This window comes from Phoxinus phoxinus (assembly GCF_949152265.1).
Source record: "Phoxinus phoxinus genome assembly, chromosome: 6".
Classification (NCBI taxonomy): Eukaryota; Metazoa; Chordata; class Actinopteri; order Cypriniformes; family Leuciscidae; genus Phoxinus; species Phoxinus phoxinus.
In genome coordinates, this window is record NC_136881.1 from 14,902,104 (window position 1) to 14,929,122 (window position 27,019).

At 38.4% G+C, this 27,019-nt stretch overlaps 1 protein-coding gene across 6 annotated transcripts in view; it reads right to left on the reverse strand.

The window, feature by feature from the left end:
* The window catches only part of gria2a (glutamate receptor, ionotropic, AMPA 2a), a 35,920-nt gene that overhangs the window by 8,580 nt on the left and 321 nt on the right, over window positions 1-27,019 (reverse strand). For all 6 annotated transcript variants that reach the window (XR_013798120.1, XM_079616818.1, XM_079616817.1 and 3 more), the window contains exons 2-12: window positions 26,703-26,843; window positions 8,796-9,035; window positions 6,551-6,747; window positions 6,343-6,396; window positions 5,556-5,714; window positions 4,367-4,534; window positions 4,152-4,256; window positions 2,364-2,471; window positions 2,067-2,273; window positions 905-1,272; window positions 51-249 (exon numbers count right to left, since the gene is read on the reverse strand). Coding sequence is in view for 5 of the 6 variants with exons in the window: in XM_079616818.1 (XP_079472944.1) it covers window positions 51-249; window positions 905-1,272; window positions 2,067-2,273; window positions 2,364-2,471; window positions 4,152-4,256; window positions 4,367-4,534; window positions 5,556-5,714; window positions 6,343-6,396; window positions 6,551-6,747; window positions 8,796-9,035; window positions 26,703-26,843 (1,946 nt within the window). In the remaining variant the exon portion in view is untranslated. The remainder of the gene's footprint in view (window positions 1-50; window positions 250-904; window positions 1,273-2,066; window positions 2,274-2,363; window positions 2,472-4,151; window positions 4,257-4,366; window positions 4,535-5,555; window positions 5,715-6,342; window positions 6,397-6,550; window positions 6,748-8,795; window positions 9,036-26,702; window positions 26,844-27,019) is intronic.

Below are 27,019 nucleotides of genomic sequence, written 5' to 3' on the forward strand. Positions count from 1 at the left end.
GGCTGTCAGCAGCCCTAACAATTAATTAAAGTCCACTTTGGTCCACTCACCCTAAAGAATTCTTTGGTGGAGCCTGCATCCAATGTCCCATAGGCAATCTCGGTCTGTTTGGCCAGGTCTTCGGCACTCTCGATAGGTGACACCATCCTCTCCACAGTAAGAAAGGCAGCCAGGTTAGCCGTGTAGGAGGAGATGATGATGAGGGTGAAAAACCACCACACACCACCAACTATGCGGCCAGACAAGGACCTACACACAGCAAACACAGTCAGCCACACACAAACACTCACATGCTCCACCAACAGAACCAGCATGGTGTTACTGTAATATTTCAAAAGAAAGAAAGAAAGAAAGAAAGGAAAGAAGGAAAGAAAGAAAGAAAGAAAGAAAGAAAGAAAGAAAGAAAGAAAGAAAGAAAGAAAGAAAGAAAGAAAGAAAGAAAGAAAGAAAGAAAGAAAGAAAGAAAGAAAGAAAGAAAGAAAGAAACCCCTTTACTTTGGAGAAAATGGGGAATATGCAGCCGAAACACGGTACCACTCCAAGAGGGCAGAAAACGGCGACCTTGTGCACTTTACTGTTCCCAGCCGTAGAGTATATGTTCACAGAAGAAATGTTCAACCCAATTTTAAACCACAACTTCGATTAAACATTTCTAATCCTGTGTTAGCTCTTTCTTCTTACCCATGGAACACTGAAGTTACTATAACTTACATATAATAATAAGGTATTTTATAAGTTAAAAAACATTTATATTATTTCCAATGGAAATGGATACAAAGCAAGAACTGCAGGAGCGTGAACATACACAAACCACGGCAATGGTGGGAAAACTGTTGGTGCACAAAGACGAAAGCACACCCCACGCGCTAGCCAGCTAGCATTAGCGCTCACTGCACGCACCAACCTTGGCGAAATATCGCATCCCTGCTGCATAAAAGCGCCCAGAGAAAACCATAGACTATTAAAGATGCCAAATTCGTTGGTAGATTCGCTAGGGCCCAGCTGCCCGTCCTCAAACTCTTCAGTGTGCCACTCGTAAGGGCTGAAGCGGCTAACAAGGAAGAGCACAACGCTGACTCCAATGTAGGCGAATACAATGCACATCCAGATCTCGTAGGCCAATGGGTCCAGGAAAGAGAAGACACCCGGCTTGGATTTCTGTGGTTTCTTGATCATAATGGATATGCCAAGACTCATGAAAGGTTTCGAGAAGTCGATCACCTCCTCTCTGACCAAAGTGATGGTGAGAGGAGCTACAGCTATGTCTGCTTTCTGTCAACAGTAAAGAGAAGAGGAATTGGGTAAATGAGAGACATACACAAATATATAAGAGATGTACACTAACGGTCACATTTTTTGAGTAATTAAAGTCCCCCTGTGGTGAAAATCAAGGTTTTAGTATTGTTCATACGTCTATGTGGGGTTTTTATGTTAATATGCTTTAAGACAAACCATGTTTAAATTCACATGTCAACTCCATTGCTGAGTATTTTCTCCTTAAAACTGCAGTGAACCAAAGACAGTCTCAAAAGCACGTTTTGAAATCGCCGGTGTTTCTGACGTCACAAACTACCTTGTAACCAATCACGTCAATGAGTGGATCTCTGAGCTGGTGTAAGTGAGTGGGAGTGGGACTAATTTGCATATTCATAGAACCACGTATACTAAATGAGGCAAGGGTGTAGAGTTACATTCAAGCTACTTTAAGGCATGAATACATTTTTTTCAAGGAAAAAACGCTTAAATATGTCATTTTGGTGATCAAAGATGAGTTTTAAGGGATAAAATTATTGACTACAGGGGGACTTCAAGATTGTATCTTTTGCTCACCATTTAATAAAAAATACAGTAAAAGCAGTAATATCATGAAATATTATTATATAACTGTTTCCTATTTTAATAAATGCAGCATTGGTAAGCAAATCCAGAAGATACTTCTTTAAAAAAAAGAAAAAAGAAATATTTTGACCTTTAGTGTATGATGAAAATAACATTTTCCTGGAGCTGTTGTTCACCGTTTCTCAATAGTGCACTCGTGTGAGTGAGTGAGTGTATGCTTTACTCACCCCATACACCAGTTCCCCAACCATGCCATTCCAGATCTTGGTCTCAGCATCTCGTGCGCCATACTTTCCATCTGCTACAATCCTCAGCTGATACTTAAACCCACAGTGTTTAGCAATCTCAGCAGCCAGGTCCACACAGTATCCTTCATAACGTTCATTATCGATGAATAACTCTGCATTCTTTTTCAGCATTACATATGGTGCCTCCTACAACATGCAGAGAAATATATTGACACATTTACAAAATTGAAATGATTTAATTGCTCTTGATATAGAATATCATGGGATATCTCTTACCAGGATTGTTGTCACAACCACAGTTTTATTCTCCATTCCCATGGTGTCGTTAGGGAAAAGGTCAGATTTCGTCACTGCCATTTTGTCCATCTCATTCCAGTAACCAATCTGAGAAAAAGTACACACTCATGAAATAGAAAGTGCGCTTTTGTTGAAAATACAAAACACAAATAATTAAATGTTAAGAGTTAAGGTTAGGAATCAAGAACCTTATTCAGAACAGTTTTGATGTTGTTTTGGATATAGGGTACCGTTAGTGGCTCTTCGATGTCTGTATTTTTTTATACAAATGTTGACAGAACACTGTACTAAAATATTCTGACAGTGTTTCCTACATCACTATTCAGTGGTGGTACTGTGGCCTGACTGAATCAACAGTGCCAAAAAAGAAAAAGAAATTATGTTTGAACTGGGCTGTCTGCTTGAAGTCTGACTTGAATGTGATGAAATACGACAAAGAATTGACAATAAGACAAAGAATTGTCAACACACCTTTATATTGTTTTGCCCCCATCCTCACAATCAGTGTAATCTGGTTTAATAATTACTTTTATTAACCAGTTCTTATAATGTATCACAAAGGGTAAAGAATCATTTTCTAACTCATGCCCATCTTTCCTAAAATTCCACATACCCCTCACGCCTAATGTATTCAGTATTTTAAGAAAGCATATTTTTATTAGGCCAATGTTTTCAGCTACCAATGAAAGTGTAGTACTTTCAAATTGGTTAAACACACTTAACCCATTCAGCAGAAGTCAGCCAAACTTTTTTTTTGTTGTTGAAAGAAGTCTCTTATGCTCAAGGCTGCATTTATTTGATTAAACAGAATAAAAAGAAAAAAACGTAACATTTTGAATTATTATAACAATTTAAAATAATAATTTCCTTTTTTTAATACATTTTAAATTGTAATTACTTTAATTCCTCTGAGGCAAAGCTATTATTACCAGTCTTCAATGGCTTATGAATATTCAGAAATCATTCATGCATTTCTCATGAAACACTGGTGCTCAAGAAACATGTCTTATTTTTATGAATGTTGAATTGAAAGTTCAAAAGAATAACATTTATTTGAAATAGAAGTTTTTACTTTTAAAGTCTTTACTGACATTTTTGATCAATTAAATGTGTTCTTGCTGAATAATTTTCAAAAACAAAAACTAGCTGACTCCAAACTTTCGAACGGTAGTGTAGGTAAAGATACCGATAAAAATGTTAGATTAAAAAACAAACAAAAAACATTAAAATATGCGGTAACACTTTACAAGGATCACTAGTTAACATTAGTTGATGTATTACATGAACTAACAATGAGCAATACATTTGTAACTGTATTTAATGTTCCTTGTTAAAGTTAGTTAATAAAAATCCAGCTGTTTATTGTTTGTTCATGTTAGTTCACAGTGCATTAACTAATGTTAACTAATACAACTTTTGATTTTAATAATGTATTAGTAAATGTTGAAATTAACATAAACAAAGATTAATAAATGCTGTAGAAGTGCAGTTCATAGTTCATGTTAACTAATGTAGTTAACTAATGTTAACTAATTTACCTTATTGTAAAGTGTTACCAAATATGCTATCAAAGAGTATTGCTTAAGTTTATTTTTTAGTTATTATATAATTATTAGGACCAGTAATTAGAACTTATTGTAGGGCGGCGGTGCAGGAATCATTACTTGGTATCATTAAGTGCTATTGAAATCATAATCTCTTGTAAAAATCCCTACTAGAAATAATCAAGATCATGAAAAAGGCAGAGATTTAGTTCCAGTCTGTTACCTTCACAGGGCCACTGTTTTTCAGCTCCATGACATTGACTGTGTAATTCACTCTCCTGCCGTACTGATCGAATTGAATATTCCCCGTCAATCCATCCACACGCACCTGAGCAAACACACACACACAAATGTTAGAAGGCGTTCTCATACACAGACAACAGGCACTGGTGATGTGCATAGACAGTATATAAGAGGTGATGTGTTGGAAGGGCAGACCTGTTTGAGAGCACGCTCTATCTCCACCCCTTGAGCCCACGGCACCGCAGGATTGGCCAGGCAGTCTCCGTTGTTGCCACGGCGACTGATATCAATCCTTTGTTTATGCAGAAAGCGGAATGCCTCTGTCATTACTTGCACAGCATCATATGTGAGAGCGGAAGTGTACTGCAAGGAAAAGAAATATGAAGACCATAAAAATGTATTCCACAAGTCTCTTTTGGTGTTTAAAGGCCCTCATATAGCCTACTTCAAGCTAAATCATAGAACGAAGTGGTGTGATGTAATTTTTAACAAAATCAGGCCAAAGCAAAGTTCGTTTAGAGGTCGTATAGGAGAACCAGCTTGCCAAAGAGAACTTTCAGGTTTGCTCTAGCTGGTAAAAATCTTCGAACTTTCATAGAGTTGTGCAGGGATGACGTGAGAACCCAGAAGTCTAATTCACAGCTGGTTCCTTCGAGATTTTCCTATTGGGTTTTTCAATTTATGAGTAAAATAAAGCCAGTGAAACTTGACGATATTTTGACGTTTTGTTCTACAACGTAAACTGAACACACTCACACCACACAAGCTGTCTTATCTAGTTATGTTCAAAAACTTTTTTGCTATGGGTGCGTGTAATTTACGTTGTAGAACAAAACATAAAAATATTGTCAAGTTATGTTTACTACAGTCTTTAGTTTACACATATATCGAAAAAAAAAAAACATAGGAAAACTGCGAATGAACCAGCGGCGAATTAGGCACCACTCTATTGGTCAGTGGTGATTACATAATAGGTGGGTGCGCACTGAGGCTCCGCCTTCTTTGACATGAAAATCTTCCCTAGTTAATTTCTTCTGTTTTGTCAGTCGGGGTCAGACGTCCACAAGTAAAAACATGAATGAACTGGAGAGCCTCTTTATAGTAGAAATGAAAGTTATAATACTAATTGAAAGAGACATTGCCACCGTTTTTTCATGTTTAATAAAGCTGCTGGCTTCTAAATAATCTATTGTAAAAAGTTCTATAAAAATAAACGTGACGCGACTTTACTGGAGTGCCGAGTACTTCGCCCTGAGTAAATCTGAGCAGTTATGATAGATAATATAACATCCATAACAAATAGAGGTTTGATGTTGACTACGTTCAAAAATGCTGTGATCCGCATTTTTGTTGCAGCATAATTTAAATATTTGCACTCCTTCACCCTGATTCTGCTGTCTGCTCCAGGGTACTCCTTCTCTTCCAGTGCTTCCCAGCGCTGGTCAAATTTAGCAACAAGCGGGTCATCAAAATCCACTATCTGGAATCCAGATACATTCGCTCCTCCATACTGAATCTTGGACAAATCTCCATCCACAAAGCCCTGAAAAACACACACACAGACACACTTTCTAATAACATAATTCAAGTTATACACACTATTGTATTGTTAGTATCACAAACAAAAATGCTAACTCACTCATTCTCTCACACACAACACACACACTCCGATGAATGTCATATGGATTTGGAACATCCAGCTAACAAAAATATGTTCTAAGAGTGTTTTGCTAATGTTTGCAGTGATGAAAATGTTATTTCTGAATGTTCTCTGATCGATCAAAATGTCACGCTTTTTAAAATGTTTTTAAAACTTATTTGTGGTTATGCAATTATTAAGGGAACATTCCTTTTTATCATCCTGCAAACATTTTGGGAACGTTACTTTTTAATGTTCAACAAACATTTAAAACATGTTAGACGAACATCCAACTAAACGTTTCGGAAGTTGTATAAACAATGTATAAATAATGTTTTTGTGCTAATGTTTTGAGAACATTTTTAAAGACCAGATAACTTTGAACAAACGTTTTATTAACATTATTGGAATAACTGTGAGAGAACCTTTTTCAGAGGTGGATGGTGAGTAAATGAAGACAACATTTTCATTTTTCAACCTTTTCTTTAACTGACAGCAATAAAAATATATATATATATGCTTGACAACTTACAAAATTTGCAATGATGTAATGATATCCTTTCACATGTCGACCGATCGTAATGACCTGAGGGGAAGCAGGCAAAAAAAAAGTTGTTCACAAGAGCGATTTAATTAAAGAGTCACATAATGAATGTTAAAGGTGTACGCAATACATCATTCTTTAACTACATTTCTGACCTTACACGTATATTGTAAAGTGTTTTTAGTACGCCGTTCACCTGCTCCATAATGTCCTTGACTTTGTCCTGTTCACAGTCTAGGATGACTCTCCGCTCTTTCTTGTTCTCCAGGTCCTGAAAGAGGGAGCGATATGCCTCGTCCTTCCACTCATCCTTCAGGTTTCCAACGTTTATGGCTGTTACCTGCCATTTCCTCTCTGCTGCTGTGTCCAGCACTGCCTGCAGGGTTGACAGACCTACATAGAGAGATGCACAGCATGTGATCATGTGAGTGCTTCAAATCAAATGTCTTCATAAAAATGTTCATCAATCTGCTCGAGCTTTAATTACCTTTCTAAAGTGGAATTGCTTTAAAACCCCACGTCTATTAGCTTCACTGTGTCTTTTTAAATGAGATTCAATCTCAATTACGGCTACTCTCTGTTTTAACCACTGTTCTACTTTAATCAACCACCACTCCAAATTACGCCCAAAGACCTTGATATCAGGTATTTTTATTGCACTAGAGGGCCCCTTGAGACACCTTTTCTCCTTCATTTATCATTTCTCCTCCTCGCTCTCTTTATTACAACATTCTCTCATTTGGTCATTTGCCCTTTCGTACTCCTCTTCTCTTAAGCTTCCCTCCTTCCTGCACATCTCTCCCCCCCTCTCTCTCTCTATCTCTCTCGGTTGATTTCATATCTAGGTCTTGGGGGAGAGATTTATTTCGCTGCCTCAAACCAGAGATGCAGCAAATAACGGACACTCCAGTCAACGGTGAAAACATTCAGCCAACATAGTCGCAATGACAGAAATTCTGACACTGCCAAAAAATGTGGGTAAGAGCTCACAGAATATGTCCAAGACTGAGTTACGACATGCAATATTTGGTAGCCTTTTTACAATACTTGTTACATATAAATATGTATGTATTTCTCAGAAATTATTTAAGAGGTTTTCCTTTTTAGTCAGAAGAACAATCATTTCAACCAAACAGACTGTAGTTGACTTAGTTGACTTGTAACGCATGTAGAAACCTTAACATATCTGAACATTTTAAATTTGTGATTTCCAGGCCTGGAAAAGCCATGGTAATTTTTTTTTTGGTGAATATAAGTTTTTCTTGCTTTGCTCTTTATGAGTGCAATATAAATAATATTGAAAAGGGCTTTATCCAGTAATAGATCCAGATTTCAGCTGGATTCCTGTAACAACTCGAATAATTATGGAGATTTATTGGTCAAATAAGTTCTGAGGCATTTTAAAATATAAAAAAGTGCCCCACACACACACACACACACACACACACACACACACACACACACACACACACACACACACACACACACACACACACACACACACACACACACACACACACACACACACACACACACACGCAGGAAAATGGCTTTCTTCTAGAGTTGCTGTACCGCCAAAACAATCTTCCTTTGCATTAATTTCCTATTATCACTGTAAAGCTGCTTTAAAACAATCTGTATTGAAAAAAGCACTATAAAAATAAAGGTGACTTGACTTGACATTTGGAAACACTGGCACTCTCATCAGAGAAGAAAGGATTTTGGAAACTAGTCTTTAGGAAATGTAATAAGCTAATCTTCAGGCAAATGAGCTAAATGCATTCAAATTAGAGAACTGACAATGTTACTTATTTGTGCATACTAAATATATTGCCCAGTGGTAAATGCATAATGCAAAAAAAACAACAACCAAACATTGTGTCTTAATCAGCTTAGGGGTTGTCAAGTGACAAGTGACAAGATAAACGTTAAAATTGCTTGGATTCTATTTTTGCGTTATCTATTTTTTTCAGATTTCCCATAACACGCTTTTACACATATTATACAATATTATCTGATTGGCTATGGCTGTATTCTTCTGCACAGCAGTTCTACATTAAATTTGGACAGATAAATTGCTTGTCAAGATAAACTTGTCATGTCACATCTGATTAGGTATGAAAGACAAAGCCTGCATAAAAAAGTAATGAAAAAAAATAAATAAAAAAAATGACAGAAAACAGGTATGAATAAAGCAAAAACCAGTGAGTGAGTGAATGAAAAAGAGAGAGCGAGAGAGAGACTGTAATGTGCTTATCTGTAAGCACTCCCAACTCACATGCTCTTTCTCCAAGAGGCGTTTCACCACAAAGTAATAGGACTATTGATTAAATTCTCTAGTGTGTGTGTGTTGATGCGTGTGTGCAAGAAGCACTGACAGACCTTGCCTGAGAAGAAAGATAAAGAATGCATGCATTTCTCAAAAGAGAGAGAGTGTTTACCTCTGTCGCTGTCATACAGATAGGCAAACTTCTCCCACTTGTAATACTCCACTAGGCTGATGAGAGGGCCTTTGATATCAGGCCTCATCTGCAGAACAAACTGGTTGAGTCCGTCAGCTGGGAAACTGGGAGTGATGAAGGACACATGCAGCGTCTCGCAGAACGACGTGATGGTGTTCACCGACTTCTTGTCGTAGAAGCCAAAGATGGCATATACTCCTCTTGAAAACTGTGAGCAAACTGAAAAAAAGAAGAAGAAAAAACAGTAACAGCCACAAATATTTACAACACCGTTCAAAATAAACAACGAGAACCGAAGTGCAAAACAATTCTCTCAGTTCATTTCTCGTATTCTTAACATAATAGGAAGAGGACTATAGAGGGCCTGTAGTTCTAATGGTTGATACTGTACTAGTCTGAGAGTATTGAGCTTAATCTTATCTGATCTGGGAATGTGTGACTGAGCATTGAAGAGAAAGAAATGGATTAGATACAAATGATGCCCACTCGGGCCAGCCGGGCTTTTTAAGCACAATAAATCTATGCAAACATGATATACACACTAACTGCCAACAACCTGAAGTATTTAGTCTTTAGTTAATATTACATTTTGACAGAAGCCACTAAATGATCTACACTGCAACCAATAAGACAGAAATCAATTGGAGAATTAAGTGTGTTTACTTGCGCTTTGAAGGTTCTGAAGGACTAAATAAATAATTCATTTTTGAACATGTCATTTAATCTTTTTAGTCCAACTGAAATCGTGCCAGTATCTTTTTAGGAAAGTCGGACTAATAGATCTATAGTAGGCTATATATTGCGATTCATCCAGCATACAGTACATGTTAATCAGACAGAAAAAAAACCTCTAGTGTTGTCCACAAATACTTTTAGAATATTTCGATGGCATATTTTGTCATGTATACTTGGACAGACAGATGGACTACACAAAAGCCTGCTGTGTACTTAATGTTGAAGAAATACAGTTGATCTAGTAGTTAAAGAAAACAAAATAAACATGGCACATAAACATTTATCAAAATTAAACCCAGAACTGACCTAAGCATACATTAATATTGTTCAGACACACTATTCAGATATTTTTTTTGATAAAAACAAGCTACTGTATCTCAAACATAACAAGACACAGCACCACAAATGTATCAGCATTATGAACTACACAAAGACTTGGAATTTATACATGTATATGTCTATACAAAAACAATGAAATGTCCAATTGATATTGGTAAGAATACTCTCTGTAAAAAAAAACGTTTGACAAAGATGATTCTCTATAGTCAGATTTTATCAGCCAATGGCGTTTAACATCAATGACAAAACCTAGGGTGATGCATCTTGAGTATATGCACAATTATATGCTTAAGATTATGCATCTTTATAAGCACAATAAATGTACAATTAGTCATTTAATACCATCTGTTTTATTTAATAATTCATATGTAACACAAAAAACTTTTGAACTGACCAGACAGGCCTGATCTCTAAACCTTGTCACACACATATAGTGATTTCAAAAAAAAATAAACGGCTTAAGTATGTACACAGCACCTGCACACTCTGGACTGTGTGTACACACACTCTGTGTGATCAAAGAGAAAGAGAAGACTATCCATTTACACATTTAGATTAAATAATATATGCCATATATAAAATACATGCCGGAGTTACGCACACAAATTGCATGAAATCATTATTCAGAAGTTAAAAATGATATGAATTTAAGGTATAAATATAATATAATAGATGTGCAGCTTTTAGAATATTTTCCCCATGACATGCTACATTTTTATATTTCAATGGCAAGGAGGATTGCTTGGCTGTGAAAATTTTAATTGCTTTAAATTGTGTTATATATTGCAGAAAACACAGTCTGAGCTCAAAGATTTTTTTTGTGCTGTTGGCATCATTAAATGTGCTAGTATTAAAAAAACAACAACAAAAAAACAACACAAATAGCATTGAACTGACACTGAACTCTGATGATGCCCTAGTATTAATACAATTTATGTTTATACTTCATATTTTTTGCTTCTAGCTACCTTTTCAGCACAGTTCTCCTCATACGAAATCAGTATGCAATATCTGTTTGCCATGACAACTTCACGTACTCACTGCTGCTCTGTTGTCCTATAGTAAAGGAGCTTGAATATTGTATTTGGAGTTCCAATCATTTAGGTTTCATCATGAATATTTAAAGGAGATGTATAAATACCCAGCAACACCATAAAAAGCACACACCAGGTTTTAAGATGAAATTATGCCAATAAAATCACATTTGAAAATGTATTATTTTTTAATGGAATATTATATAATTCATTAGAAATGATTGTGCACATCATCATTATTATAAAAATAATAATCTTTAATCAAAAAAACATCTCTTCTCTTTGACTTGAGGGCGGGACAACCTGTCACTTACATGAGATCACACCAATAGCAAACCACAACAATCCAATGATCCATTTAATTCCCGATGGACAAAATCAAGTCCTATCCTATTTTTTTTCTTGTTTGAGAAGCAGTTTCAAGAGAACACTATCGCAACTTCCGTTTCATGACAACTTTAAATACTATTTATCTGAATATTATAGGTAGTGTTTATGATTCTAAATTTTAGAGGTGCACTGAAGGGGAAACACTTGGGGTCAAGGTACATTTTTAAATTACATTTTTAACCCAACGTTTGGGTTTGTCCATATTTGACCCAAAATTGGGTTGAAACAACCCAGCATTTTTTAGAGTGTATGATCATATATATATATACACACCAATGAGCCAAAACATTATGACCACCTATCAAATATCCTGTTGTTTCTCCGGGTGCTGCCAAAACAGCACCGACCTGCTGAGGCATGGACTCTACAAGACCCGTGTATATTATACTGAATATAGGTCACTTATGCCCTATATGCCCTATTTTGCATTTGTAATTCCATGTGTAAATGTAGAGTATGTGTGCTCATCGAACTATGAAAGATATTCATAAACTGTGCTGCAACTTGTGCTCACGCCGAGTGATCTGCAGATAATCTGCATGCAGTCAGAAAGCTAAATATGAGACTTTGATCAGCAGTCACACAGAACAGTAGAGAGAGCCTGCTGCTCCTGCTGCTGTGTCTGAGCTGGCAATGCCACACATCAGGGCTTATGGGATACGCCTGTGTGTGAACGGGGCCGCACACATACGTGCACTGGGGATTCATTTGTGTGTCAATTGCTCTAGCTGTCTAAACGTCTTGTCAGTACAGTAGGGAATTTCAGTATGGCAATTTGTATGCCATTTTCATACTGGGAATCGTGAGCAGAAAACAATGTTTTTCCAGCATATTCTTCCAGTTTAATCAAAGTTAGGATACTAAAGCATAAGTAATAATACAAATATACAAATGTCTCTTATACACTCAAGAAAAAAAAGTTGGTTCTTCACATAGTAACATTTCTATTTAGAACCATATGATGCTGAAGAACCTTTTTTTTTTCTTTCTAAAATGAGTTTAGAGTTCTTTATTTCTGCCTTTTTTTTAAAATCCTTTTTAAGACTATCATTATTAATTTTCTGGAGCTCAAACATCCAACTAAACAGACTGTAAAGACTCTCAACATGTACTTGATATCCTTCTTAAAATGTATTATTCATATTAGTGCTCCTGTATTGAAAAATGTTACCTGTTTTTTAACAAATATTATATATATATACAGTATATATCTGCAGACACAGAGGGCCCTATTTTAACGATCTGAAACGCAAGTGTCAAAGCGCAAAGCGCAAGTAACTTTGTGGGCGGTTCCCGGCGCTGTTGCTATTTTCCCAGCGGGATAAACGACTCTTGCGCCTGGGGCAAATCTAAAATGGGTTGGTCTGAAGTAGCTTCATTATTCATAGGTGTGGTTTGGCCGTAACGTGAAATAAACCAATCAGAGCGTCCTCTCACATTCCCTTTAAGAGCAGGCGCGCTTGTTCCATGGCGGATTGCTATTATAACGGCGGATTTGCCAGCGCACGCCAGGAGCGGTTCACAGCCAAGGAGACCGACGTTCTCGTCAGGGCCGTAAAACACAGAGAAGTGACATTGTATGGGGATGGGAGAAACCCACCCAAATTAGCTTCGGTTAAACAGGCGTATAATTTGGGTAAATGTGTAGCCTAATCTAGATTTTTTTTTTTTAAAATCTACATAGATCTTTTTCACATCTTCACGGACACAACAATGATTTCCCTCGTGTGTTAATATTTTTCCTTGTAATAATGTATGATTTGCAAAAATGAAAACTGCTGCGTCTGTTTATAATTATTAGAGAATCAAAGTGGATGCGCGTTAACACGCTAAATTATTGCCAAGCACGCCCCCTTAAAATTACTAACGCGCAACGCACCACTGTCTTTAGACTGTTTTTTTCCTGGTCAGTGGCGCAATTGCTTTCTAAAACTGGAAAATAGCACCAGGGAAGTTTTGCGCCGGAACACGCCTCCTCTTTGCGCTGAACCGCCCCCGCGAGCGCAAGTTTATTCCCTAATTTACCGACGTGCGTCTGTGGAGGGAAAAGTCCGCTGTGCGCGGGTGCAAAATAGGAATGATACGTGCGTCAGTGTTCAAAGTCAATTGCGCTGGGTGCAAGATAGGGCCCAGAGACTCAATCACACCAAAATACACACATAATAATAGACATTAATACATTGAGGATTGTGAAGATATTTCACTGTAACTTGCCATTGATTAGATTTACTTTGTGTTTCTGTTTTGTGTTTTATGTATTTATTCATGTTCAATGTCAATTCATCTATTCAGTTAATAACTTGTTAGATACTGTCATTTTTGGTACAATTTCTCAAGTCGATAGAAATAAAAACCTGCTTAGCCTATTTTTTTTTTTTTAATGGAAAACCTATAACAGAGGCTACAAAGTATTATATAACCAGGTAGATATTTAGAGGGGTAAAAAGCCTAATATTAATAAATTACCAAGAAGGGTTCTGGTATTGTTACAAACCAAAATCCATAAACTGGTATGCTTAGAACTATTTTCTTAAGAGCGTATAGTATTATATAGCTCTAATGCAAAAATATATATAAAGAATATTTTTTCTTGAAGAATTATGGATTTTCAGATAAAAGAGAAGTGGGTAAACTCTACCAACTGATTGGATCTGTCAGCTATTGGCATAAACATTAAAGTCGACTGATAAGACTGCCTATCCGTCAATCAGTGATAATCAGAACACAAGGGTGTTTATGTGACCTTGAATGAGGGAGAGATGCAACTACATTTGCATTTGGTCCTGGGCATTAACATATCACTCTACCGCTGTCATTTTTTATTTGAATATGCAGCTGATACTTTATGAAAGAAAAGGCACTTTGCTTATGAAGTCTTTCTTCATAAGTTAAGAGCAAATATTTCATGAACATTCACAGTGTAGGGATGATATGTCCTTCGGATGAGACATTAAACCGAGGTCCTGACTCTCTGTGGTCATTAAAAATCCCAGGATGTCCTTCGTATAAAAAGAGTAGGGGTTTAACCCCGGCATCCTAGCCAAATTTGCCCATTGGCCTCGGTCCATCATGGCCTCCTAATCATACTGTTTGGCTTCATCACTCTGTCTCCTCTCCACCAATACGCTGGTGTGTGGTGGGCGTTCTGGCACAATATGGCTGCCTGCCGTCGCATCATCCAGGGTGGATGATGCACATTGGTGGTGGTTGAGGAGATCCCCCCCTTCCATGTAAAAGTGCTTTGAGTACCCAGAAAAGCTCTATATAAATGTAACAAATCATTATTATATAAATAAAATTTATATCGTACCACTTACTGAATACAACAGCATTCAGGAAAATTTCCCAAGCCAGAACATTCCTATATTCTGTCTGCTTTCATTCACACAAATATCAGACAGTCCCGTAAAGGTGTCATCGATCACAAGTGACATCACAAATGTAATGTGTATAGTCTGTTTTGGTGTCGTTTTCACTGCTCATTTTGCCCAAGTTCCCAGTCATCATTAGTATGCATAGTTCCTTCACCTGTTCTGTTTTATCTTGGTTATCTCTCCATGTGTATTTAAACCTTGAGTTCTGTCTGTTTATTGTTCCGTATCATCACAGTGTTTAACTTGGTTGTGTTCTTCTGTTATTACTAAAGAGTGTTATAAAAGACCTTTGTTAGATTATCTCTTTCTCCGTGTGCATCATTACAGCCACAGCGATTTGTGACAACAATGTGACATCTTTTTTTGCAATTATCCAGGTTCAAGCATTTTAAGGCCTTAAAACATAATATATTTTTACGCATGTGCTTAATTTAGCAAGCATGTAACCACTTAAATCATAGAAGGAATATACCATTTGCAGCCAATACAGGTAATGTCGCATCTCAGCCTGCCTGACAGACATCTCTGACTGGATGAAGGACCACCACATTCAACTAAACCTTGCGAAGACAGAGTTGCTTGTGGTCCCGGCCAACCCAACACTACAACACAACTTCTCCAGTCAGCTAGGCTCGTCATCCATAACTCCATCAAGGTCAGCCAGGAATTTTGGAGTTGTGATTGATGATCAATTGAACTTTACAGACCACATTGCTAGAACTGCCCGGTCTTATACAACATTTGCCTTATACAACATTAGGAGGAGTAGGCCCTTCCTATCAGAGCATGCTATACACAACTCCTGATCCAATCACTTGTTCTATTCAGACTGGACTATTGTAATGCTCTCCTGGCAGGTCTTCCAGTTTGCACTGTCAAACCTCTGCAACTGATCCAAAATGCTGCAGCTAGAGTGGTCTTTAACGAGCCAAACAAAATTGCACTGGTTGCCAGTTGCTGCTCGCATCAAATTCAAGTTACTGACTTTTGCCTACAGAACAACCACTGGCTCTGCTCCCTTTACCTAAACTCATTACTTCAGACTTACGTGCCATCCAGAAACTTGCACTCTGCAACTGAACGCCGCCTTGTGGTGCCATCTCAAAGAGGCACAAAATCTATTTCTCTGGCCTTTTTCTGCTCTGTTCCCTGCTGGTGGATTGACCTGCACAACTCAACCAGAGCTGCTGAGTCTGTGACTATTTTCAAGAAACGGCTGAAGACGCATCTTTTTCGGCAACACTTGATCCATTATTATAACTCTTTATCTTCTATTCTATATCTATTATCTTTATATATATATATATATTTTAAGTATACGTACTGCGTTAGATTAAACTGAGAAGGGTCATAGCACTTAATTGCATATTGTTGTCCTTTTGTTAGTTTAACTGCTTCTATTGTTCTCATTTGTAAGTCGCTTTGGATAAAAGCGTCTGATAAATATACAAATGTAAATGGAAATACAACTTTGCTTGGTCATTCATGTGCTCGGAACTCGCAAGTGGTCTTCTTGAAGGGCACAAAACTTCTTCCCCTGGTCAAATAGTATGTCATCAGTAACGTCATTACTACTGTACTATCAGGTGGTGGCTCTGATAGGCTATTTTTTACACAGAATCAAACCCCAGACCCAGAGTGAATATGTCTTGCGTTTGTGAGTTCCAGACAGTCTGTGCATTAATTGCTTTGGGAATTTTCAACTATGGGGTACATATTCTATTATTACTGGATACATGATTGAGATTATGTAATGTGTATGTTCTGTTTAAGTTTATTATCTGGTATCATCAGTGTTTATAGTTGTGTTTGCTACTTCTCCTTCGTGTGGATTTAATAAAGACTTTACTGTTGTTACTCATCTTCTTCATTGTGCGCTTGTATACAGCCATCCCGTGACAGAATAGAGGACTAACAAAAGTTAAGTTATGGACTTACCAGCATTTCGTCTCCTCCTCCCGAAAACTGTTATTTGTTGGGTTATTTGAGCTGGATGCTCCGAAAAGGTGGCCTGCGGCATGCAAGCTCGAGACAGCCACGTGTTCATCCCGGAACCAGAGCCCCGGAGTCTACTCAGTCCATCCCAGAGCCAGGAGCAGATCTGTGCCTTATAAATCTATGGATGACGAATCAAGTCTCCACTCTCGAATCTTCACCTTCTTTGCTGGTCATGTCCGGCTATTTGGATGTTTTGGTCCGGAAATCTCCCTCCTCCAATGTTCCCAACTGATTTCCTAGTCCATTCTCTTCCGTTGGTAATGGCCAGTCCCCTGGATCTGTCGGCTCGGATAGTGTCGTCCAGCTCCTTGGCCCTGCCCCCCGCCGCTAGCGCCATGTGGCTCTTAAGCCCCACCTCGAGCTTCCTGTCCGCTAACTCGGTGTGAGTTCACCTCGGGCCTCCAGGACCATGTCTCCACCCCAGCCTGTCAGCCTGTTGGCTCTGCCCTGGCTCTGTGTTCTCTCATCTCCACCGTGGCCGGTCATCCCTAGGACTCTTCCGAGCTCCTTCGTTCCTTCAGCTCAAACTCTGTCAGTCGTGGCCTAGCCTCTGCCATGGACTTCCGTTTGCTATTTCTCCTCCATGTGGATTTAATAAAGACTTTACTTGTTACTCATCTTCTTTGTTGTGCACTTGTATACAGCCATCCCATGACAGATAACTAAGCAACAAAATCTCGGGAAATTATGAAATGAGTCTCTGCAAGAATTTTATTTAGAAATTTCAACATGCTTCCTACCTGACAAAAGTGCATTGCATCATCAACGGGCAATGAAGTGGAAATCAAGCTGACCTCTTTTCAGCTATTTCCAGGCAAATAAATTACAAAAATAACATGATAAAACTCATGATAAAACTTGGATCTCTGTGCATATATAGAGTAGCTGATATGTTATTTTAATAGCAAAAGTGCTTCCATGTTTCAAGCCAAGTAAAACTATTGCAACATTTTTCTTTGTAATAACTAAAATGGTGCTTTTTACCCCCTGCAGGTTGTAATTTAAAGTTACCCCCTTGATCCACATAGTTACAGGGTAAGTACAATAAATAAAGTTCCAAGGCCCAAGCGTGGTGTTTCCGTGACTGCACAAAGCATGTGAATATATGGCACGTGATTGGTTGTCGGTTGCTAAGCATCTAGTTGTAACAATCTAACACCGCATCATTTCACACAGTACAAACATAACCCCAGGTAAAAAGCGGTGCTAACCCCGCATCTAAATGTGAAATGCTCCTTTACCCGGGGTTAAAAACGGTGTTTAGATTGACGATAACCCAGGGTTAAGTGCAGTGTGAAAAGCCATCAGGTGTAAAACCTTGGCCTGGATCATTACTCTCCTCGGAATTAAGTCCGCCTTCCCCCATTGCTGGAAATGGGTAGTTGAAAGTCCTCCCCACCCATGCACTGATTCCCAATGATGTCCTTCAACTTCAGCCTGTTCTCTGCTTGTGCCACTGCTGCATCTGTTGCCCACTTGTGTCCTGAACTTGTGATGACGCCTGTACCTCTGATCTTCTCATCACCAGAATCTTTGTACATCATAACAGCCATGCACTTTAGAGTTAGCTGTAACTGTCCAGATCTGATTCCCTACTGGCGTGAAACTTGGGAGAGGTCCGAGCCACCTTCAAAGGTGTTTATTCAATTGCCTCTCAATAGGCACTTCATAAATTGTCAGTAGCCACATAAATCTTGGTAGTAGACGTGCAGAAAGAGCCTGGCTTTGAACTTGCCTGGTAAGCCTGAACATTCTATCGTTCTCAACCATTCTTCCACCAGTCTCTCTGTCCTGGATACACTGCTTCTGTCATTAAGAAAGGCAACATACTGTACCACGTCCCTAGGCATTTTACAGGGACTTCCTCATTTGATGGTATAACCTCCCCCTGGACTTAAAGTTGGAACTTGCTAGTCATTTTCCCATTTCTGATCACCATGGTTCTTGACTTCCTTGGTTTGAACCTTATTCTTGCCTTTGCTCCTCTGGTCCGCTCTTTTCCAGACCAATAGGATGATGCCCTTTGCCCATATCCTACGCAATAGTTTTCTCGGACATCTCTTGTATACTTTATAATGCATACCACTTGGTCCTGGAGCAGATGCCGATTGGGCTTTCTGTACAATTTCCTGGATTTCTCTCCATTTTGGTTCACTGGTGTCAAACTTTTCCTCAGGGGTTTCAGTTCTGGTGACCTTTGGGTGTGCGCAAAACCCCTGGCCCCTAAAAGTGTCATTGTGAATCTCTTTAAGGAACACCTCCACAACTTCCTTAGGTCTGGTCAACCTCCTGGATCTTGCTTCTCCCAACAAAGTTTTGGTGAGCCTATATGGGTCCTTCATAAACTGAGCTCTCTTTGACTTCTCCTTTCATAACCTTTAAAACCTTTCTAAACTTTCAGGTTACCATCTTCACAGTCCACCGGTCAGATCTTTTATGCCCTCCTTTTCATCTGCACTTTAAACCTCTTTGTTAAGGGCCAGATTTACTAACAGCTTGTCCCAGCGCAAACCCTTTTTTGGCGTTAAAAAACTACTGTCAGGATTTTCTAAATAAAAAATTAGCACTGAAAAGGCGTGGACACAGTAATTTTTGCGGCTGACCTTATTGCATATGTATTTGTAGGAGTTTCCCTTTTTAGGCACAAAATGTATAGGGGGGGAGAGTATTTAAATGAATCACGCAAGGAGATTTACTAAGGTTTGCACTCGTCAATATACTGGTGTTTACACCATAAATTTCAGCCCAAAAAAAGCACGTCTTAAACCAGACGCTACCTGGTAGATTGCGTTGGTCATTATGGAAATGATCTGACTGCGTCTGTGTTCTTTAATTTGCGCGTCGTCAGTAGATCACGCGCAGACCTTTCCACTCCCATCGGCGCTGTTTTGGAATTGCGCTCTCACACTAATTTGCCCTGTTTAGTAACTCTGCCCCTATGAGTCTTGATTTCTTTTATCAGATGCAATATCTCTCTCTCTTTCCTGTTGGGCCATTTTCCAGGTGATCCACTAATCCCCTTTTCTCATCTCTGCCAAAGCGTTCTCTGGCCATGCTGAAGATGATTGTTGACATACTATCACTTTTCTTCTCAGCTGTTCCTACTAATACTGCCTCTAGAACTCTATCAACGTCCTGGTCTAGCTGGTTCCATCATGTCTTATTATTGCCGGGGGCCATTTCACTCTCTCTCTCTTGCATGTTGGGTGTTTAGGTTAGCAGGAAAGTCCCTCGTATGGCCTTAGGGTGAGACAGATTCTGACTGGTCTCCTGTACATTTTATACAAATAAATGTCAATTGAATTGAATTGAAAGAATTTTCAATTAATTCGTTGATCTGATTCGTTCAACCCCTGCTTCATTCAGGAATGAAACACAACTACTGTGTTGCTCAGAGACTCATTTCTGCTTTGGCTTAGTTTGAAACTTTTCATTGGCGGAGGGAAAGTAGACAAAAGTAATTGGCAATGTTGTGTTTACAATGTAAGTTACTCAATCCTAACTTTTGTTTATTGAACTGAAAATCAATACCAACACAGATGCTCCTATTGCACCCAGAACACCAACTTGCTTGAGTGGTTTTGATTAAATATAGTTATTTTTGCTGGAAATCTAATGATTTTTTAAATTACCATCTGGTACTGCCTATTTTAAGATAATTCAGACTTTAAAAATACAAATGACAATGTCTTCTGACTCTTCTTTTTTTTCATGAACTTGATGGATGCTAACCAAAACACACGATTATTAATAACAAATAAACTAACATGCCTGGGATGGCCCATCAATTGAATTAGTATATACTGTATTAATGCACCAAGTTGTGACATTTCTCGACAACCAAGGACATGTACTTGTGTCACACCCCTTAATAACAAGTTCACCTCTTAATAGCAAGTGATATCACGTCTCTTCACCCACTACTTTCTTATCCTCTCACTTTTGAACGGATTGATGGCCTCATTCATCTTCTGACATCCAATCCTATTTAACCTTCAAAAACATGCTGTAATGATCAGGTTATCCTTGCAGGCACATACACATTAATGACTTTAAAAGAGCCGTTTTCTCTGCAGAGCACCAAATCATCACGTCATATACACATTCCTCATTCAAATGTCAACTGTATTCTCCTGATTAACTAACCTCTTTAAATAAACCCCTACTTTTCTTGAACCCCCTCCCCTCTCTCTCTCTTTTTGTTCTTCAAGGTGATTGCAGATTGTTGGATTGAAGGACTGTCAGTAAAGGAGAGAAAATGCTCAGTCGCTCGTTTTTCATCCTGTCTTCAGCACTAAATCCTTCACACCCCCGTCTGGATGCGCTGATGTGAATATCTTTAATATAGCACACACACATACAACACACACACACCATCATCATGCTGCCTTCAACATGCTGGTGGTTGTGTGAAAGAGATAGCAGAGAGATCATTTTATAAATGCTGATCATATTATATGTGTGCCACATACAGTGTCAGCAGAAACTGTTATTGTTATGTGTCACATATATACATATAGTTTACAGAAAGATTTACCGAATTCTTATTGTTTTTTAAAGACTCAACAATTTTGAGATTAATTATTATTTTATTCTACTGAGAGATAAAGTTCCATGTTTCTTTATACATATAAAACAATTTAGTAGTGGGTAGGAAAAAGATATCAAGTAAATTTTATAAAAACAACTTTTAAATGTATATATATATAAAAAAACATTTCACAGTATAAATTCGGGAATCGGGAAACATTTCTTCTTATTATCAATGTTGAAATCGTTATGCTGAAAAAGTTGTGCCAACATTTTTGTGGAAAGTTATTACAATTCTTTTTAGGATTCTTTGATGAATAGAAATTTCAAAACAACAGCATTTATTCTAAATAGAAATCTTTAGTAACATCGTGTTGTTATTTTTTATCAAACAAATGCATCCTTGCTGAATTAAAGTATTAATTTCTGTAATGTGGAGTCAGCAGCCATTATTGTAATGACTGACTGACTGTACATTATGCCATTTATGACACAGCTATTTAACAAAAAACAAAACAAAAAAATGCCACTTTTTTTAAAAAATATTTATCTGAGTTGAATCTGTTTTATGTGACAAGAAAGGATCAACTGAGTGATAGGTGAGATATGAAACAAGCATGTAAAAAATCAGTTGCTTGGTAAAACAGACAAATAAGCTAACATTAAACAAAATAAAGCTGCGATTAACCAACCAGAATCAAGGAATCCACAGAGCTGTGGTGCTGTGTTACAATTGTTGGTGCGTCACAGTAAAGGGTTGTTGTTGTATATAGGGTGATAGGATGTCATATCTGGCGGCAAGCTTGAGGCATTGTACGATCAGTGTTAACATTAATGTTATTCAACCTGACTATTGAAAAAAAGCTTCTGTGTTCCAGGAACAGAAACTCTAACATCATCAAGGAATATGCGTAACTATCCGAAAACAAACACGCCGTTGAAAGTGTTTGAACAGAATAACAGTGACTGCTGCACACTGAAGAATAAACAACATGTAACAGGAACAACAATGCTGAAACCTTTCTAGGGCACATATCTGTCAATAGAAGATGGGTCTCCGATGAGTCACTTCAACCACCTCAAGGCTACAAACAAGCGATAACAGAGTGCATGTTACACCATAAATGTGTTTTTCGCTATGGCAGACTATAAACTGTATAAACAATTGGCTCTTCTGGCAGTGTGTTTCTTATCATAATGCTTTTATATTTCAGAGAAAACCCTGCTCAGTGCCATCTATATATATATATATGCATGTGGGTGAATGTGCTTGGGTGACAACTAACCGCAAAGGAAATCCCTTGTGTGTGTCTAAGCATGTTTGAATATAGCATGACTAAATACTAGGCCTATTCATCTTCCAGATGCTCTGAATACAGATTTTCTAATATTTGCTGTCCCAAATCAGTAAACACAGCCCTTTATCCCATACCCCTTCTCATGATAAAATGCCTAAGCAATTTCCATAATGTTATGTATGCGTACCCTGGCCTGAAGTATCATTGAGTTTTTGTGTGTGTGATGTGTGTGTGGGACGGGTATGTGGGAGTGTGCAGGCCGCTCACATGAATCAGCGGCTGTTCAGGCCGCTGAGACAGACTTGTCGCAGTGAAGCTCACATTGTGAAGCATCAGTGTTTGACATCAAAAGGAGCCATGCCTAGAGAAAACTCTTTCAGGTTATTGGATTGGGTGAAAAATACACTAAAGAGGCCAAACCAAGTGTCTCCACGGCCAATTCAGATTTGCTCGATTCTGTCTTCAGAGAGCTCAGTCAAGCTACGTGTTTGACGCGTAAAATTTTCATTGCATAGATTTCTATTTAGAAATGAAGTCTTACAATATTCAATCGTTAAACAAAACGTAACGTATCTATACAATATTAATAATTTATCAAAAGCCTGTTTGTTAGATTCCAGAGTAGGGATGAGACATCTGCCTGATTTCTGCGAATCGGGTTGTTTCAAAAACGTGGTTAAAAAATGTATTCAATTATTCATTAGCATGATGACGTACGTCATAGAAGGGCTTTTGACATTCTGACGTGACATATAAATGCTCTAAAAAATTTTTTATTTTTTTAAACGTATTGCTGTTTGTATTTTCTTTCCCAGTTGAGTCTGTTGCAGCCATAATTCAGCTCATAAATGCATTTATATACATATAATTAATGATGGAAAGGTCTGACTTATTTATATGAGTTGGTTTGTAAACAGTTCATTTCAAAGAAGTAGTTAAAAGTAGTTGTGTCATGACATAATTGCATCATATTATAAATGCTCTAAAACATTCACAAAAATAGGTATGTAGCGTATATTGATGTTTTTTCACAGCCATGATTCAACTCATAAAAACATAAAGGAATTGCTATCCATTTAAAGGTGCTGTATGGAGTTTTTCTACTAAAATGAATCCATTTTTTTATTACCTGTGTGTGAAGGGGTTGTAATCTCACAATAAAATCATCCACTTGGCAGGTTTTGCTATTTCCTCTGAAAGCAAGTATTCCTATTTCTATGCGAAGTCTCCGGGTCGGATTTGCCGCGAAATCCAGTGACGTGACTGAGACCTGCATGCGCGCTCCCGAGCGTCTCGCCTCTCGCCTCGTCTACTGACTTTGCACTCAACAGCGACGACACTGCAACTTTATGACATGGAGTCTGCTAATACTAGGAAACGACTAGCACAACACAGACTCCAACACAAACTCCACATAATAATAAAAAACAAAAGAAAGCACGCGCACGAGCACTCGCTTGTAAACGTATTGGTTGCAATCTGAAACATCACCGCTAGATGTCGCTGAAAAATCCATACAGCACCTTTAAATAAAGTTATATAAATATAGCATTTACATTAAACTAATAAAAATCTCCAAGATGTTTCATTTCTACAATGTCAATCTAAATTAGGTATCATCAGCTCATTCATCGGTTTTCGGCTCATTACGAATCTGACATGTTAGATGGAGATAGTTCTTAGTTCAGTGAATCAGTTTTGTTAGGTGTGTTCGACTTAAAGCGGCGCTATGCAAACCGATCGGTCTGCGCAGCGTCGCTTCAAGTCGAACACACCTATTGACTCGGAACCGCTCTGGGGTGCGTTTCCCAAAAGCATCGTGAGCCAACTATGTTCGCAAGTTCCGTCGTTATCAGCATAGTTCAACGAGTCTGTGTTTCCCAAAACCATCGTTCCAACGAACATTCGCAAACAGCATCGCAAGCTTGTGTGGTTGGAACGACAGCTCTCGATGTGGTTCGACATTTTTTTCTTGTTTTTATAACATGTGGACTTATTAAATACTTATCTTGAGCCAAATAAGCAAGCTGACATTCAGTACAATCAGTATCTTTTATTTAGAATACATACAAATGTCCTTTATGTCTTTTAGTTTGTCAATAGATTTAAAGCACCGTTTTTAAAGAGTGCGCATGTGCGAACGTGCTCTACAACGTAAGAACAAGATTGAATCTGGAAATAAATAAATAACTGAGAAAAATATGAGATGACAGATGACATGTCCTCAGATGACATGTCCGTAATTTATAGCAAAACATCTAGCATTAATTCGATCTCAAACAGATTAATTAAAAGTAGTTATTACTCCACCACCTGTGTGACATCATTAACCAACGTGGTTGAATGACCAATTTGCGACAATACGGGTTCGGGAAACAGTCGTGACTAGTTGATTTCTTCAACGATCCATCGTACTGGTAGTGAAGCAGTGAGTTACGTCGTTGTACGGGAAACGCACACCTGACCGATTCAGTTTAATTTATGAATAAGGGTGTGTTCACACTTGGCATGTTTGGTTATATTAAAATGAACCCTGGTGTGATTGCTCTGTGTGGTTCATTTGAATAAGTGTGCCATCCGAACCACGATGAGCACCAAACAAGTGGACCAGGACCGCTGAAAACATGGGTCTCACTGCCATCCGAATGCTGGTGAGCACCAAACAAGTGGACCAGGACCGCTGAAAACATGGGTCTCGCTGCCATCCGAACCCTGGTGAGCACCAAACAAGTGGACCAGGACCGCTGAAAACATGGGTCTCGCTTCCAAACGGACTCGGTCCGGTCCGAATTAAATATGAACGCAACATGGACCAAAGGCATGTAAACAAACCAAAAACGGGACATGATATATAGATGCAACCCTAAAAAGAACAGAATGCTGAAGCATCATAGTCCACGTCTCCACGTCTCATAGAAACATTTTATAAGCTCTTCACGAGTTCTCAGCTGGTAAAAATACTGTCATATGCAGGCTATGCACACACAATGAGCACATTTAGTCTATCACACAGCATTGTTTTAGATGTTCGGTCACGAAATATACGTAATAAAAGCAACCAAACAGGTTGTCAACATATCCCTATGCCTTAAGGTTCGGTGTCTTTAGGTTTGATGTTAATTTCCCTATCTGAATGCGGACCAGGACTAAATCAATGTTTTTTTGGTCCGGACCAAACAAACCAAGCAAACCGAACTACAAGAACACATCCTAAATCGTTCAGGCTGGATTTGTGAATCCATTGAACAGAACCACTCTATTGAAGAGATCTGACTCTAACTAGTCTGGATGTGATTTTAAGACCAACAATTTTAAAGAATCTTCAAACCAATGTGACACAAACTCAAATGCACTAATAATTAATCGCATTTTCGAATTGGGTTAGCGTTTCATCATTCAGTAGCCTACTGGTCTTCATGCCTCAGATGTAGCCTAAGAAGATGCGTGGGGGAGGGACACGCGCGATGTCCTCGTGCCTTGCAAACGTCTGTTAAAAACCCTTTCATTATACATAGGCTATTGCAAAATTAAAATCTAGAAATTGTACCGTAAAACATTCAACAACAAATGACACAAATACGTTTCGAAGGAGGCAACCTGGCTGCTATTTCATTTGCCATCGAATTGTGCAGATGCTGGTAAAACGGGGCCATCTCCTCTCCTCTGTTACTGTGGAAACCATCATCATGCTGCTCCCGCGAATGGTAATTATTATCCCCCCCCCCCCCCAACCCCCCCAAAAAAACCTGGTTTATATAACGACCATCTTCCCAACGCATAGTTTACACAACCAGACAGCAAGAAACAAAATGTGCCACAGTTCAGACACATTAGAAGCTAACGTGCTTGAATGATAAACCGAGTGATTGCCAACATCCAGCCCCCGGTCCTTTCATGGGTTGCGTAAAAGAATAAATAACACACCAGCGTTAATAATAGAACACATGTATGCAGGCGATAGCTATCCTGTGTTAACTCAAATAGGAATAACACATAGGTCCTGCCATAAAGGCTCCTGTAATATTTAATATGGCATGAATGCAGGATGAATTAATAATATAGGGAGGCAAACTGCCTATGATGATCACACCTGTGCATGGGCAGGCTAATTTAGAACAGCATCTAGATTAGTAGGCTATATATGGGGAGTTAATTAGTTCAAGCGGTAAAAACTCCATGTTGACTTACAGCAATTTGTGATGGCGAAGCTGTTAGCCACCTCCAGGTTATCAATGTGAGGAGTGAGGCGGAATTCGGCCGTGCCGAACTGAACCATTCCGATCCGAAATGCGCTGTACTCTTGATCTGCTCCTCTGGGGAACAGGCCGCCTGAGAAATGAATACATTAAAAATTATTCAGAATTATATCGTAAGAAGAATCACGACACTGTCTCGAATTCCAAAAACAGACAGATTATATCGTTGTATCATGAAATTCTCACACATGGAACCCAAGTAGAGAGGACGTTTATATGTCATTTCTGTTATCAGAATTATTTTTATGA